The sequence below is a fragment of the Lutra lutra genome, chromosome 16 (assembly GCF_902655055.1).
Source record: "Lutra lutra chromosome 16, mLutLut1.2, whole genome shotgun sequence".
NCBI classification, from domain to species: Eukaryota; Metazoa; Chordata; class Mammalia; order Carnivora; family Mustelidae; genus Lutra; species Lutra lutra.
In genome coordinates this window covers 61,072,362-61,089,613 of record NC_062293.1, presented here as the reverse complement: position 1 = coordinate 61,089,613, position 17,252 = coordinate 61,072,362, and the positions used below count along the sequence as shown (strand labels likewise).

The 17,252-nt window shown below is 56.3% G+C and overlaps 1 protein-coding gene across 1 annotated transcript in view; it reads right to left on the bottom strand.

The window, feature by feature from the left end:
• The window catches only part of ANKFY1 (ankyrin repeat and FYVE domain containing 1), a 74,596-nt gene that overhangs the window by 7,465 nt on the left and 49,879 nt on the right, over window positions 1-17,252 (bottom strand). Inside the window, exons 9-20 of the mRNA XM_047709275.1 lie at window positions 16,130-16,198; window positions 15,716-15,915; window positions 12,414-12,511; window positions 10,694-10,922; window positions 9,734-9,832; window positions 9,366-9,519; window positions 8,607-8,775; window positions 7,760-7,878; window positions 6,959-7,115; window positions 6,081-6,281; window positions 4,554-4,730; window positions 17-164 (exon numbers count right to left, since the gene is read on the bottom strand). Coding sequence (XP_047565231.1) covers window positions 17-164; window positions 4,554-4,730; window positions 6,081-6,281; window positions 6,959-7,115; window positions 7,760-7,878; window positions 8,607-8,775; window positions 9,366-9,519; window positions 9,734-9,832; window positions 10,694-10,922; window positions 12,414-12,511; window positions 15,716-15,915; window positions 16,130-16,198 — 1,820 coding nt within the window. The remainder of the gene's footprint in view (window positions 1-16; window positions 165-4,553; window positions 4,731-6,080; window positions 6,282-6,958; window positions 7,116-7,759; window positions 7,879-8,606; window positions 8,776-9,365; window positions 9,520-9,733; window positions 9,833-10,693; window positions 10,923-12,413; window positions 12,512-15,715; window positions 15,916-16,129; window positions 16,199-17,252) is intronic.

Here is a 17,252-nt window from a genome sequence, read left to right as displayed (position 1 = left end):
CGCGGAGGGCACCCACCATTATTTCCATTCTCATCCACAGCAGCAAAGTCCACTGCGTTCTCCAGGAGGACGGAGCAGATGGTGGGCAGGTCCTGCTGGGCGGCGAGATGGAGGGCCGTCTGGCGATGCTTCGTCAGCTCATTCACTCTGGCTCCTGCAAGAAGCTGTGCGGGCTGGTTACCTGAGCAGCCTCTCCGCCGCAACCAGCGCAGGTTCTGCCGACCGCGGCAAGCCTGCCCGTCTCCAGACATCCAAGTACCCACCCGGCTGGCAACGCTGGGACCGCGCAGGCCTCGCACACGCTCCTCGCAGAAGCCAGAGAAACCCGCCCCAAGCAGAAAGCGACAATTATCGGTATGTGAAGAAGCCATTCCTTAGAACACAAAAACTCGACTTCTAAGACTTCGCACTACAGACCACACAGGATGACAGTGACATTCACCATACTGCGTAAGGATGTCCACTGCTCACAGCAGCAAAACCAGATCGCAAGAAGAATTCAGTTACGAAAATTACAGAACATCCAAACAACAGAACAGTAGCCAGTAAGATGATAAAGATTTGTGGTTTCACACGGAAGGACACCATGATACAGGAAATCAAACAAAGGCCTGTTAGAAGACAGGATGACAGTAGGATCCCATCTGCAGAGAGAGAGAGAGACAGAGACACACACAGACACACACACACTGAAGGTGTGTAAAAGCACGTAGACCAAACTCAGAGGTGTCGGGGGCATAAGGGAGATGTGACCTGCTTCAACATCCTTACATGCTTTATGGTTTTCCACAATAAGCATATACTATGTTTATATTATTTTCTGTTGTTATTAAGATTTTAAATAATCTTCACATCAAACATGGGGCTTGAACTCACAACCTCGAGATCAAGAGTCACACGTACCACTGACTGAACCAGCTGGGTGCCCCTCCTCTGTCATTTTTTTTCTTTTTAAAGATTTTATTTATTTACTTGACAGAGATCACAAGTAGGCAGAGAGGCAGGCAGGGGTGGGGGGTGAAGCAGGCTCCCTGCTGAGCAGAGCTCCATCCTGAGATAGTCTCCTGAGACCATGACCTGAGCTAAAGGCAGAGGCTTTAACCCACTGAGCCACCCAGGTGCCCCTCCTATGTCATTTTTAAAAAGAAATTAACCCCAGGAATTACAGAATCAAAAGCAAGAAGGACCTTTCGACAATATCCTGTCCACTCGTTCTTTTTCGGACACACTTCCAAGCTGGGGCTAGATTCCGAAGCCAGGCCGGCTCCCAGCGGGTGCGGAACTCTGCCTCGCGGCTCTGGTTCGGACTCTGCCTTCCAAGTCCCAGCCTCTGCAACCTCTGGGCGCCCAGTGCGACCACGCACAGGCCCAGGAGGACATTCCGAGGGGGATCCATGGCCACAAGTGCTGCGTGTGCTGGGGCTCAGAGCTAATCTCAAGGATGGTTAACTGGGGAGGGGGAGAGGTCTGGGCAAAGGCATTCTTAGATGCGAACAGGCTCCAACATGAACCCGACTGCCACAGTTTGATGAGCTGTTTCTAGGCCCTCCCACCACCTGTGAAGTCAGGGAGGCAGCAGCTCAACCTTGGTGAAGGGGCCATGATCCTCAAACCTGTCCCAGCTCTCAGATGGAAGGACACATGGCCTGAGACTGTCTGCTACTCTGCCGCCCCCCTATGCCTCCGTGGCTGGTCCCCACACCCAGTCTGGGCCTGGTGCTACCAGACACCCCACCATCATTCTCCAGCCCTCCTCACGGAACTACCCCCCACAGCCCACTGCAGAGGTACCTGTTATCTCAGCTCTAACACATAACAAGCCATAATGGTTTTCGAAGAAGTCTTTTTCAAAAACAAAAATGGGACAGGGGCACCCAGTTGGCTTAGCTGGTAGAGCATGTGACTCCTGGTTTCGGGGCTGTGAGCTCAAAGCTCACACTGTGCGAAGAGAAGAGAAGAAAAGGAAAGGAAAGGAAAAAGGGAAAGAGAAAGAAGGAGGGACACTGAACACCAGTCAAGTGCCCTCCTGGCTAGTCAGGCAGCAGGTACTGGGTCTGATGGGAGGTTTAGGGTCCAGCCAGGGGACACGAAGCCCTTCGCCTGCATGTGCTCTCAGCTCACACACTTGCTTGGCTTCTCCACACCAAAAGGGTAAAGGCTGCTCACAGTTCTAGGTCTGCCGTGTCACCCCCTCCGATCTGGTCCCTACCTGCCCTTCCAACCACAGCTCCAACACCCTCCCCAAATTCCAACCGAACCTTCCTAGTGAAAGCACTCACACACACTCTCTAGTCTCCACGTCCTTGCTCAGACTGCTCCCCGGCCTGGGTGGCACTGTGTTGCACTGGAAAAGACAGGGTTTGTAGCTGAACAGAAATGCCTAAAATCCCAGTCACGCTACTGACCACCTCATAATCTCGAGGGAAACTTCTTTCTGAGCTTACATTTTCTGCTTCGTAAGATGTGAAAATTTTCCTACACCTCTCTGGGTGGTTTTGAGAATTAAGGAGTGGTCAGCTCCTTGATGTCAATCTTGGCAGTGATTTCTGGATCTGACTCCAAAAGCGAAAATAAACAAGCTGGGCCAGAAACTAAAAAACTTCTGCACAGCAAAGGAAATCATCCACAGAATGAAAAGGTGTGACCTACCGAATGAACGTATGCACAAGTCACACGTCCGGTAAGGGGCCAACATCCAAAATATAGGCAGAACTCACCGCAACTCAATACCCAATAAATAAGTGAACGATGTAAAGACAGGCAGAAGGACATGACAGTTTTGCAGAGAAGACGTCCAGGCAGCCAGCAGACACAGGAAAAGATGTGCAACATCACTCGGCATCAGGGAAACGCAAATCAAAATCACTATGAGATACCACCTCACCCTGGTCAGAAGGGCTAAAATCAGCAGCGCGGGAGACAGCAAGGGCCAGCGAGGGAGCGGAAAACGGAGACCCTTGTGCACGGCTGGTGGGTGTGCAGGCTGCCGCAGCCGCTCTGGAGAACGGCACGGACGTTCCTCAAAATACGAGAAATGGAAACACCGTGTGACCCAGTAATTTCACTACTGGGTATTCATCGAAAGGAAAATCACTATTTAAAGAAAAAAAAGATAAAGGAGCAAGTTTCTTGCACACACTGTAAAAAAGCTTTAAAATGCCTTTAGTATCACACAAACCAACCAGCACAACCAGCATGGGAACTCTTGATAGTCTGGACCTGCTCTTGGCCTCCTTGAGTTCTCCACAGAGAGCAGAGGCAGCCGCCTTCGAGTCTGGGACCCGCCTTCTCCTACACAGGTGCCCATGGCACCCTGCACAGCTGGGGCCCGTGCAGAGGCACGGGTGGCCTGACCAGCTCGAGCTGGGCCCGCAGCCTCGCCCGCACGCCACACACCGCAGCCCTGGGGAGGGCTCCAGCACGCGTGCGCGTCCTGGGCTGCTATCTGCACTCACGTCCGCCACAGCCTTACAGGCAAAGCCAAGACAGGAAGCGGCCCCTGAGTGCATAACGGACGGACGGGGAATGATGCAGCGTGCACACAGCGGGCATTACTCAGCCAGAGACAACAAGCTCATGCTTTCTGTAACAAAACGGGTGCACCCTGAAGGCATTAAGCTCCATGAAATAAGGCAGAGAAAGACAAACACCATATGACCCCACTTAGATGGAGAATCTAAAAATCAAAAACCCAAACTCACAGGTACCGAAAACAGACTGCTGGTTTTCAGAGGGGGTGTGTGGGGTGCTGAAATAGGTGAAGGGAGTCAAAAGGTACAATCTTCCAGTTACAAAATACATAAGTCCAGGGCTCCTGGGCGGTTCAGTCAGTTAAGCATCTGCCTTAGGCTTAGGTCATGATCTCAGGGTCCTGGGATCGAGTCCCGTATGGGGCTCTACTCAGCAGGAGCCTGCTTCTCCCTCTCCCTCTGCTGCTGCCCCTGCTTGTGTGTGCTTGCTTTCTCTCTTTCAAATTAATAAATAAATCTTAAAAAGAGAAATAAATAAAACACGTTAAGTCCTGGGATAGTAATGCACAGCACGGGAACCACAAGTAATACCACACTGCATACCTGAAACTGCAAAGAGTAAATCTTAAAAGTTCTCATCGGAAGAAAGCGTGTGTACCCATGTGTGACAGATGTTAACTAGACTTGCCGTGGTGGTCACTATGTTCCACATGAATACTGAACCACTGTGACATACCCCAGAAAGTACGGCAATGTGACATACTGATGAGAGCACGCAAGTGTGTGCCAGCGGCCCCAAGAGCACACGCTTGGCACCGGTGCAGACGTGGGCCTCCCTGCCCTTGCGGCCGGGCCTGCCCTGGATCCTGCTTTCCCTCAAGGCCTCACACCAGCACCTGCACACGGTGCTGGCTGGGCTCTCAGGACGCACTACCACAGACACAGGGCTCCCGCAAGGGCACTGGCTTAGCTCCCCAAATTCATGCCAGCGCTTCAGAAAACCCACCAGAACAGCAGTGATGAGAGCTCCTGCACGCGGCACGACCCGGCCCGCAGGTCCCACGCGCTGCTAGCGGCACTTACCAAGTTGCGGACGATAATCTCCGAGCCCGCTTGGACGGCGAGGTGCAAAGGGGTCAGCTTGGAGGCATCCTGGACTCTGGAGTTCACATTCGCCTGCACGCTGATCAGGAATAGGACGCTCTCGATATCAGAGTTCTGAACTGCCACGTGAAGAAAATTCCGGCCCTTGTTATCCACCTAAGGCAACGAGAAGGAGCCAAAACATTAGTGGGCTCCCCCCACGAGGTAGCCTCCTGAGCACCGGCCAGAGGCGATGGTGTGGCCAACCCCTCAGGTCCAGGAGGCACCCTCCCAAGAGCCAACACTGCACGTGCCCCCCACCCCGCCACAACACGTGTGCATCTGACCACGTGTGCAAGGCCCTGACACCCTCTGGCAGCAGAAGCTCATTTGGAAAACTGAGAAAGAGACGACCTGCGGATGGGAAAAGGAAGGGGGCGCTCGGGGAAAAAGGAGAAGGCAGAAACTAGCCATGGGGTCCCCTGCTTGGCTCAGACCAGCCCTCAGGACCCCCCCACCGCAGCGGCAACAGCAGCCCGACCCCGCGTAGTTGCACAAGGTTCCCCCTCCATCGGGCTACAGGGTAAGAGCACGCAGCGGGCAGGCAGCTGCCAGCCTGCTGCAGACCGGAGCTCCGTGCAACTGGCCAGAGAAGTTGTGGCTACGAGAGCTGTTGCGTCCCTGAGTGCTTGGTGAGAAGTGAGGAGGCAGCGCACACCCACACATAGCCACACACACAGCACGTGCTGCTGTCCCAGGCGGTGTTTCTACAAAGGACTCCGGTCCACCGTGCCCGTCTCCGTTGTGTGTGAGGAAACACGAGGGGCTGCCCGCTCCCGACCTTGTGGCAGCACCCGCAGCCCGCTCACACGCCAACGCGAAGCCAATGGCCCAGGGCAGCCTGAGCTCCTGAGCGGGGCTCGTCTGCAGCGCCAGGACTTCCTTCTGTTCAGTTGCCACATCTCCACGTCACTGCCCTCGGAGGCTACTTGTGAACCCCAATGGGGATCCCAGTCCCGCCCGGATACCCTGCGGCCGGCCCTTCGCCAGCCACCCCGAGCAGCTGCTGAAGCAGCACAGAGAAGGCTGGGACTGAGCCTGCCGCCCGGACGGAGCCCCACTCCTCAGAGATGCTCTTTCCGGAGAGCTGCCCCGACGCCAGCTGCTCCTGCCATTCGATTCACACCTCCAGAAGACCTTCATCACTAGGACAAGGAGCCCAAGCAGAGGCACATGAGGACACCATCGGGGCACACCACAAAACTACGCCCCGGCCGGGGCCTGGCCACCCCAGCCTCCCTGTGCGCGGGGCACCAGCACGGGGCTGACATGGGGCAGAGCACCCCGCTCTCCGCCAGCACCGACAGTCCGCCGGAACGGCCGGACTTCAGGAAAGGGGAGAGCACTTTCAACACAGGTGTCTTCATGGACAAGAGACCTGTTCAGCTGGGGACATCCGGTTAGTCTCCGCGTCTCGAGTCCCCCGAGCTCGGGCACTGAGCTCAGTGCTGGGTGTGGGTTCCTCACCTGCTCGGCAGCCCCCGACTCCCGCTTGAGGATGGCCTCCGCCGCCCGGTTATTCTTGTAAGTCATGGCGCAGGCGAAAGGGGTCAGCCCCTGTCTGTCGCGGACGCTCAAGTGGATATCGGGGTGGGAGATCAGCAACTGAATGATGACGCTGTGCTGGTTGCTGATGGCCACGTGCACAGGCGCTCTCCCTTCCGCGTCCTGCAGGGTCAGGCACAAGCTCAGTGTCCAGACGCAAGGAGAAACGCGGGGAGAAACAGGAAGGGCATCATATCAGATCGGGTCTGAGAACCGATACTGCCCCCCTGCGTCCGCAATCAGCTTTTCAAGAGTCCAAGCCCAGAGAAAACCAGAAGCCGCGAGCATCTCCCCCACACTCCAGTGACCCAGGGACACAAACACACTGGGTTGGGAAGATGAACCGACAGTCAGCCTCGCCTGAGACCACCGCCCACTCGGCAGCAGGCAGCCTACGTCCTCACGGGCCGGGACACTGACGAGCACCAAGGAACGTGACTCGGGTGCTCCACGGAGCTCCGGGGACATCTGAGCACAGTGCTCAGCTTGGGTCTAGGACAAACTCCCGACAGAGACAGACAACCAACAGAGGCGAGGGGCAAAGAGAAGCTGACCGAAGGAACGCTCCTCACACTGTAGGACCAAGGCACAGAGTGGGAGAATCTTACCTGAAAGTCTTACAATTTATGGGGCAGACTGTGTGACCCAGGGGAAGTCACTCCATCCACCTGTCCCTTAGCCCCACTCACAGCCACGCCAAGGCCCAGGACCGAGAGTCTACAAGGCCCCTGGCAGGTAAGAGATTACTCCCTAATTCTGCCGTCAGCATCCCTCTCCCTGGAAACAGAAATTCTCCATACCTGTGTGTTTACGCTGGCACCAAATTCCAGAAGACACTGTACCGTCTCCTCCAGTCCCCAGGAGGCGGCCAGATGCAAGGGGGTCTGCCCGTCTCTGGCCTCCTCCTCCCCTTCTCCGTTAGGACCGGGCTGCCTGGGACTGTTCACGTCGCAGCCGCTGAAAGCGAGGGGGACGTGAGAGGAGGCTCCGAGAGCCAGGCTCCCAACCCCGCCAGAGGCTCGCCAGCAAGTGCGCAGCAGCAGCCTCACCCGCCCAACGCGCTGCTGCCGTGGCCAGGACATCTGTCTCAGTCACAACCCGACATCCAGGTCTGACCCCATCGATTTTCCTTTGGTCTTGGGGCAGCCTGGGCATCAGAACTCTTCAAAGGCCCCCCAGGGATGTGTGTGTGGTCATTATCTTGAGAACCACGGCTCTACAGGTCCCCGCCGTGCACACTGCACCCCGAGCGTGCTGTGGGCCTGCTAGGGCTCATGCACCTTCAGCAGGCGGGGCACGGGGGGTCCCCACAGGGGCCATCTGGTTTCCTCCGCCCCAGCCTCCTGCCTGCACTGTGTGAACTGGCCAGACAGGACTACGGGAGCCTCTAGGGCCCCCAGAGCAGGAAGTAGGCTCAGCTTCGAGACTGCGACATGGGCACACAAGCCCTTCTCCTCAGAAGTGAGTCAAGTGCCTTCACTGGCTGACTTCACAGAGCAGAGGCCCTCCTACAGCCTTCACCGGGGACGTCAGACCCGCCAAGGCATGCTAAGACCACAGCTGAGGAAGAGGACACGAGGAGACACTGGGGGTTCTCAGACCTGCGAATAAGGAAGCAGGCGGTAGACTCGTTGTTCTCATCAATGGCCCTGTGCAGCAGCGTCTGCAGGCACCCCCCAGGCCCCGGGCCCCAGCACGTGGCATCGCAGCCATGTCTGACCTGCAGAAAACACAGGTGACTCACAAACACTGCCCAGCAAAGTCACTCTATTACCCCCTCTGAACTCTAGGTACACCATCAGATTCACTGTTTTCAGGCAAGATACAGCTGACAATTTACTGCTAATGATACTAATCTGTAGAACACTGGTTAAAATCTGCTTTGTGCCAGGTCCTGTGGGATGGATTTGGGAAACACAAGAAAGACAGAAAGACAACATCATCATCGCCCTTGGGAGCCGTGTCTCAGGAAGGAGAGGAAACAGACGCACTCCCCTGGTCTCAGTGACACGCCTGAAACTCACAGGAAATGTCGCCACCAGCTACTTAAGGCCCCGGCTACACAGTGCACTCCTGGCAGGGACCAGGCACGTCAGATAGCTCAGTGAGGACTTCCTGGGGCCTGTCTTCTGAGTAAGGGAGACAAACCAGAGCTCTGGGGACTTGTCACCATGGTATCCGTGAGGGCAGCCCACACCCAAGGCCTCCCGAGGAGGCACCCCAGCTCTCTGGTGTCTTGGCGGTCCTGGTAAAGACAGCCTAAGAGAAAGTGATGGAAAGATCACGCTGAACTGCAAGTTCTTGAAGAGGCCTTTCCGCTGCTCATCCTTGACCCGACTGGCTGCTGGCGGCTCCCTTGTTCCTCGTGACCGCTAGGCAGACAACAACTCAGTCTCGGTCACAAACACCCCCACGCGGAAACGGAGGCTGGAGCTGAGCCTGTCTCACCAGGGTGGATGCGATGTCCTCCAGACCGTTTGCCAAGGCGAGCCACAGCGGGGGGTTCCCCTTCTCATCTGGCACAGACATGTCCGCACCCCGGGTGCAGATGGCATCCACCACAAGCGGAAGCTGGTTTCTGATGGCCAGCTGAAGGGCCGTCTCCCCGTCCTGAGTCCTGCGAGGACATGCACCCAAAGCCAACATTTGTAGCCGGAGCCCAACGATAACGCGTGTCCCAGCGCATTCTAGAGGCCAGAAGACACGTCGCTCACAATAACCAGCACTCCCTCAGAGCACTTTAACCCGTCAGCAGCCTCTGTCCCTTCTGCCTTTTTACAAAATACAGCTGAGCCACCCCAGTGCCCCCAGAAGGTAACACAGCGCCCATGTGTGCTGGTGTGCACTCGGGCGTATGGCTGCTTCCTGCAGCAGCTCGGTAACCTGCCGCCACACACTTGACCTACGGCTCCCTCCACTCAGCCATTCCAGGTCACCTGACACTGGAGATAAAAGATAAATTCCTCTGGAAATAAGGGAACACTAGAAACTGAACTCCGCACTTCTCCCCCAAGCCCTTCAGACAGCTCATTGGCTGGAATGTTCTTTGTTGAGCATGAGATCACTCTCTGAACAACGGCTTCTGGAATGTCCTTTCAGCGAGCTCTGTGCGGTACCGTGGCCTGGTCCTGGGGGGTTCCCCTCTGCCGCCCCCAGGGCCCAGTGCGCCGGGAGCGGGTCCTGTGGGGAGAGCGCGGCGCCGCCCACCTGACGTTTATGTCCGCCTGGTGCTCCAGGAGGAAGAGCGCGCTCCTGCTGTCCTGCCGCTGCATGGCCATGTGCAGCAAGGTCTGCCCGTCCGCCATGGCGTCATTGATGCCGGCCCCAGAGCCCAGCAGCTGCGCTGCGATCGTGTGCATGCCTGGGATGCAAACAGGCCCTGACTGCCCCACGCACCCAACATCTCACCGCAACACACCCACGCCCCCTCGACGTCTCAAAGTCGGCGGCTTCCACGGGGTGTTACAGGCTTAACCCAAACCCCGTGATGCACGCAGCCCCTCCCCACCCACCTCCCCCACCCCACCTCGTGACGCAGGTCCATCTGGACGCTGGCAGCTCCCAGCATCCCTTACCCGTCCACAAGGCCAGGCCCAGCACCGTCTGGTCTCGGGAGTCCTTGAGGCTGAAGTCCGGAATGATTTGCAAGTTGTTGGTGGCATGAAGAGCATTAGCTAAAATTTTTAAAGGAAACACACACTTGATTTCACCATCCATGGACCACATTGAAAAGCATAAGAGCTACTTAGTTTCCAACTAACTGACTGGCTAGAACAGAATCTACACAGAGAGTTCACCAATCTTCTTGTAGGGGGTGGAAGCCCGGGAGCCTAGTATTTTGGAGCAGAGCTTAGGAAAAAAGTAAGTTTTTAAGGCTTAAAATAGTGAATCTTCACAGAAGGAAAACAAACCCACTATGCAAACACATAATGATACTTGACAGCCGAAGAGAGGGTCAAAACCATGGCACGGAATTTCCACCACCGCAACATTCCCGTGAGGACCCCAGAAAATGCCTCTACCTACCAGAGGCACACGGCAGAGGCATGCTGACTGTCACCGGGACGGGACAAGAGGAAGACAAGAGCCAGGCCAGGAAAGGGGAGCGCCCGAGCATGCCTTTCTGGGGGAAGTGGGCCTCCCACGGCAGGGGCTGCCCTTGGCCCTCCTTCCCTTCCCACTCCGCCCATGGTGCTCCTGTCGGGGAGGCTGAGGCAGGACAGCTGGCTCAAGCAGGACCTGGGGCCGCAGGGTCCTCGGACGCTGCTCACGCCGACACAGGGCGTTGGGAAAACATCCACGTGAGAGGCAGTCACCGGTTCTAAAGCCATAACCTGACAGGTGGCGTAGAATGGACAGGCCCTGTCCTAAAAGCTGTACATGGGGCAAAAGCGTTCAGGAGCCAGAGGACATGCTCATCTCGCTCGACCTGGAAGGATCTGGGCGAGAAGACTGCCCAGCGGAAGCAGCATCGACTCTGCAACTCACGACTCAGAGCTGCCGCTCGAAGGCGCAGGGCAGGCCCCAGCGCCCACCTTTCTGCTCCAGGATGACAGACACCACGTCGGGATGATTATAGGCGATGGCCATGTGCAGCGGGGTCTGCAGGTAGACACCGTCCGCGGGGCCGCTGGCGGACACAGCCTCCCTTGGTGGCGGCGGGGCTTCCTGCGTCTGCAGGTTCGGGTTGGCGCCCTGCTGCAGCAGCTCCGCGGTGAGGCCGGCCAGGCCGTGGCGGCAGGCTGTGTGCAACGGGGTTTCTCCCTGAACGGAAGCAAACGGCGCACCTCAGAGCACGCCCAGGAGGGGAGTGCCTGTCCTGGAGCACCAACAACAGCCTGTGCGCCGAAACCTGAATCCCCGGGGGCAGTCGCCGTCCTCGGCTCATCCTGTCACCGGCTGACAGTGACGCGCCCCACACCTGCCGGTCTGTCCCTCCCTTCCCTGTGCCATCAGCCTCTGTTTCTTTAACGTCGGCCAAGTGTCCTCCAAATGCCCTGACTCGTCCTCTCATATGTGTCTGACAGCGTTCCTAACCGCCCTTCACACAGTTATGACTACACAAGCCCGACATGCCGCGGAAGCCAGCCCCGGGGAGGCGAGCAGAGCCTCGACTGCGGCCCCGCAGGGACAGGACTACCGAGGGGCCACCGGGCCCCTTCTGCCCCACCCCCACTGGGCTCTCTGCCCGGCTCCCATCAACCCCGTCTTGAGCTCGGATCAAGTCCTCCTTCCCCTCCTTTCTGACATTGAAAACACTTTAAACTGCCATTCCACACACTCGCCTCACTACTCAAGAGGCACAAGAACACACGGTGGCAAGTTTCCTCCAGGCCCTGCCCCCACCACCCAGCTCCCTCCCCAAGGAAACTCGGGTGCCAGAGTCCCACGTCCTTCCAAGGACAGAACAGTCACAGAAGGACAGGCACCCAGACATACACACACAGCATCCTGCCACTCAAACAGACAGACTCAAATCGAACACACCGGCCTGCTCCTTACTCTCACGGAGACTACAGCTCATTGGTCTAGAGTCAAGACCCGACAAGGCTCCTTGTGAGACACAGCAACATCCCACTTCCTTTTCCCTGGAAAGAAATTTCCACTTTGACCTCTCAGCTGGTTTTCTGCAACCTCCGTATTTCTAACTAACGTGTTCCTGTTGCCGCCTCTCAGTTTTCCAGTCTCAGGCACTGTATGTGCACCTGCCACTGCTGTGTCCCTGTGTCACCAGACTTGGCCCCCCACCCCCGCGCCCTACCCCATCCACTGGTGTCGTAGTGAGGAAGGCCTCACGGGCCATCCTGTGTCCCTGTGTCACCAGACTCAGCCCCCACCCCCCACGCCCTTCCAATCGAACAATTTTGCGATGAGGAGAGCCTCAAGGAGCATCTGGTGTCCCTGTGTCACAGCACTCAGCCCCCACCCCCACGCCCTTCCCCATCGAATGGTGTCGCGGTGTGGAGGGCCTCACAACAGTGTCCTCCTCTGTGGGACCATCTTCTGCTCCAGCCCCCTCCCCTCCACACTGGCACTGGGAATGCTCAGTGACCCCCATGACCCCACCAGAGTCAGTAAGCGTAAGACTCTCACACCCCACATCTGGAGATAAAACACCCGTTTCAGCCTGGTTTTCTAACCAAGTCCATGTATTATTCAGACAAAAACTGAGAAAGAGCTAATTTCCCCCCCAATATCCACCACTGCCCTTCTTGCACGGACCCACACCGCCCCCCGGCCGCCCGGCACACTTACCCACTTGTTCCTGTGGTTGGCCTGGGCGCCACTGGTCGCCAGGAAGAGAGCCGCTGCCTCGTTCCCTGCTTCAGCCGCCCGCTGTAGTAAGCAATTCCCTGGGAGACAGGGAGCACACGCATTTTCCACCTGCACAAGGACGAGCCCCTCCTTGCCCACCTTTCACGACGGACAAGCCCACACCCCACACCCACGTCACGCCCACACGGGCCCTCTCTGCGTGTGGACACAGACGCTGGACAGGCCCGTGTCTAGGTGGAACCCAGACTTGGTCTGGGAGTCGGAGACATTCATCCCACCAGAGTCTGCCACTGGACGCCGCCCGGAGCCAGAGGTAAGTTCTGCTGCAGCCGAGGACGGGGTAGAGCGTGTTTCTCAGCAGCAGAGCGCCTGACATTTTGGCCAGGGGACTCTGTTGTGAGGGATCTGTTCTGCACACATGGCAGCGGGATGCCAGCAGCACCCCAGCCTTGTGGAACCAGTACAGCTAAGATGCTGCGGGGTGCAGGGAAGGCGGCGGTCGTCTGAGCACCCGTGCACCTAGAACAACCACGTGCAGCACAATGTGAGCTCAGTTCCACCAGAAAATGCCCTCAACATCTTACCCCAGGGCCTTAAGTGGCTTAGAAATGTTCTGCTTTTAGCACTGTTTCCTAAATAAAAATCTTGCGGGGAAAAAACATCCTTTTTCTTCCTTCCCTCATAGAATAGTTCTAGCCCCAAAGCAGCGATTCCCTTTCCATTAACATCTGTTTCCGGTTCAGATAAACAGAAAATCCCCTGTGCTGCAGCTATGCTATCTGAGAGCGCAAATTGCACACCAGGACTAAAACGGTCCCGTCCTCACTTCTGCAGTCACTCTAGGGCACACAAGACATGAGCACGGGCCTCCCTGTCAAACAACGCCAACCTCCACCTGCCACAGCGCTATGCTGAGAAACCGGGCGTTGAGGCCATTCCATGCATAAGGACGACCGGAACAAGGAAAAACAGTCATCCTGAACTTGCACTGAAACTCCAAGTTTACAGAGTAAAACTGACCGCCAGCAAGACGATGGACAGATCCACACCCACAGTGTAGAACCGTAATCCTCCTCCCACACCGGCAAGCCGAGCAACCCCCCGGCTGGTGATGTGGGAGAGTGCACGGCAGAGCAGCACGTGTGGTGCGGGGATGTGAGCTCAGGTGTGCGCACCGCAGGGACAGAACGTGGTCCCCGTCAAGCACGTTAAGCTTTTGTAAAACTAGATCTGTGGGGTGCCCGGGGGGGCTCAGTCAGTCGGGAGTCTGCCTTCTTCGGCTCAGGCCACAATCCCGGGATCACGGGATGGAGCCTGCTTCTCCCTCTGCCTGCCGCTCCCCCTGCTCTTTCTCTCTCCCCAACTCTCTTTCTCAAATAAATTAATCTTAAAAATCAACCCCACGTTCAAGTCCTAAACATCAAGGAACCAATTTCTTATATAATGTGATACTCATATAATACGATTACATTAGAAACCAATAAAATTATAGCCAATAACCAATATACCTTTATAAATTAAGAGTAATTTAGTAACAATCTCCTTTCCAGAGACTTTCCTGATCCCCTGGTGTGGAGTGCCCTGCCTTCAGCTTTCATGTCACCCGAGGGGTGATCTACTTTGATCTGTATTTAAATTATTAACTTCTTTTCACACCCCCCTTTTCTGGACCCCCCCATCAGTGGCGCCCACCCACGCTTCACACATAGCAACACCCATCACAAAGGGACCCTTACTAAAATATCCGCACATCTCACTAAGTCAGATCAAGGAAGTATCCACCTTAAAACAGTGGCTTTGCAAGTGTGGTCGCTGGATTCCTGGGGGTTCCTGAGTCTTTCGGGGGCCCATGATGTCAAAACTGTTACCGTAACACCACCACTGGATGTTCACTTGTGCCTGTGCTCACCGGTATGGACAGCAGGTCACGCTGAGGCCTGAGCGTGAGCAACAGTGGCCCCGGCACGAAACCGCAGTTCACACACTGCTCTTGACCACCACGCACCAGCCAAGAAAGGGGCGGGTTCTTGATAAAGCAATAGAAATTACTAAATTTCTTAAATTTCAGCGAGTCCCTGTCCTTTCAGAACCGTGTGACATTTCCTTTGTAAGGGGGACAGTCCAATAAAAGGATATTCATTCAGAAAGCAGTGAAAGTCTGAGCAGAGAAGCACAAGATAAACACATACATGAAGGAGGAGAAGTGAGGAAGCGAGCAGCGCGCGCAAACCCACAGCCGCGGCACAGCGGGCCGGACTCAGGCCGCGGCCCCCCAGACCGAGCAGCCGACAGACACTCCTGAGAAGGAGCACAAATGCGAGCCTCTCTCTAACGACAACCGGCAGTATTTGTGCCGAATGATAAAACGTGGATCTTTCAAGTGAGTATCAGAATTTGGGAAACTTTATTGGAAACTGCAGGTCTGACCGCTTAGCGATACCGGAAGACAACAGTCTCCTCTGATGCGATCGGCGGTGACACTAGACACGTCATTCTGAGATACACACGCGTTTGAAGACGCTGTAACTCTGCGAACCAGCACTTTCCGAATGACCAAGTCACAATGTGACCAAACCACGTCTAGAGCGGAGCCATTCACAGGCAGACGGGCCGCGGGTTCCGGCATCGCAGAGTACGAGCAGCCGGTGGGCACACTTCCAGGCCCCACACTGCAACGGACTTTCAGCTACCGCCCCGGCGCTCTGCTCGCTGCAGACCCCGGGAGCGCACCCACGGGCCCCGAGAGGGCTCCAAGCGCGCCGCCCTCCTCCGGCTACGTCAGCATGTGAGGGTGCGTTTCCTTCCCACACGCTCACCGAAACAACTTGTCTCAAAACGCTGACTACAGATGCAGACACCGGAAACCAGTCACTCTTCTGCCTAATTTTGTTTTAAACATCATTCTTCATTTTAAAAAAAAAAAAAGTCATCTTAAACATAGAACGGTTTGTTATTTTTTTAAACTAATACAACTTTTACAAACTTCTCGGTTTTAATTTAACCAAAATCCTGAGGGATATGGTTTTTAAGCGCATAAAAGCAGCTCTGGAGCCCTGCAAAGACACCCCCTGCACCCAGTAAATGGAGTGTTTTTGCCTCACAGACCAGAGTCCCACTAAACTGCTAGAAGCCTGACGTCAAAAAAAAATAACTCTGGCTGTTACTTCAGTGAAAAGCGCAGACGATCTCTCATAAGACCACGCCGTTTGGTTTCTGACTTTTTGGTACAAACACGGACGTGGTGTTTCCTGGGCCCCAGCGTGGGGGCACCCCCGTGTCACCTGTGACAGTGTCTGGGGCGTTGGTGTTGCTGCCACGCTGGATGAGTCGGGCCGCGAAGCTGTTTTCATCAAAGGAGGTCCCGTTCACCACCGGGAGGTCTTCGAAGGGGTTCACGGAGTGGTCGGGGGACATGGTGACGTACTGCACAGCGAGCCACAGGGCGGTGCTGCCCTCGTGGTCCTTCAGCTCCAGATCCAGCCTGAAGTGAGGAAGCCACACGAACGGCTCACGCGGTCCGCGGCAGACCCGGACCGGCCACAGCCTCACCTTCCCTTTCTGCACACTCTGAATGACCACTGTTCGTCTGGCTCTTACTTACTAAACTTCGTAACACTGGAAGACATTGTACAAGAATGATTTTTCATGCATCATCCCGCCCTCCCCGCTGCTCTTCCGCCGCTCCCCGCACGTACCGCTCGCACTGCAGCAGCTGGCTGAAGACGTGCTCGTTCCTGGCCGTGATGCACACGTGCAGGGGCGTCCTGGGGACGAGAGAGAAGCGGGCTCAGCGCAGAACAGGCACGGCTCAAGACGACCCATGAGAACCCTGCATTTCTGCAACAGTGGCTCTCTGTGCCCTGGAAAACAGCTGTCCAAAAGCACGACCGAGTCTCCAAGAATGAAAATGGAGTTGCTTCTAGGGCTCCATCTAGCCAGGGGCCAAGAGGACAGGAACCCACAGAAGGGAGATCTGTAAGGTTCCCTCCAGTGAACGGCTGACCTCACTGAGTAACTACTCACGTTCGGAAACAGCAGTCTCTACGTGAGTGTGTGTTCTCCCCACCTACTCTCCGCGAGTCCGCAAGCGAATGTTTTTCTTCCTGTAACTCTGGGTTATGCTCAGACACCGCGTGCCAACAGGCAGGGACTGAAGGAGGCGCTTCTGACTACCCTTCACAGCCTTTATTCAGCCCTCGCGGGCCCTGAAGCCCCCCCGCCCCCCGCCAGCACCCATCTCAGAGGCACACGCCACCAGCGGGTGCTGCAGCTGGAGGAAGTCAGAGTCAACAGAAGAGGAAAAGGAAGCAATCACTTGGGGAAATAAAGTAACCATCACACGACAGTGGGGTCCCAGAGACCCATCTGTCTTCCCTGCGGGGTCCCTCCACACACAGCTATCTCCCACTCCGACAACTGCACAGAGCTCCGTCCTCCGTTTGTGAGAGGCTCTTCCAAGGTATAAAATACTGAGTCGTGACTACAGAGAGTGGGGCCCACTTGCTGGAGGTCCCTTCTGTCCTCCCACACGGCTGCCCCAGTGGGAGGCAGCCTTCCGTAGACTCAGAACCACAGGGGATCCTCCACAAGGCACTTCTGGGCAGAGGACAAAGAAGCAGGACAACTGCCGTCAGTTGACGGGAGCCGGCGTCCTTACCCGCAACGAGAACCGGGTCTAACCCAGAGGACTTCCCCATGCCCAGACCGCACGGAAATACCACAGACTGCCTCAGACGGGGCACGCCGCCCCCTCACGGTACCCTGCCAGCTCTGACGAGGACGCTGGGACGAAGTGCCCTTGGAGGAGCTGGACTGGTG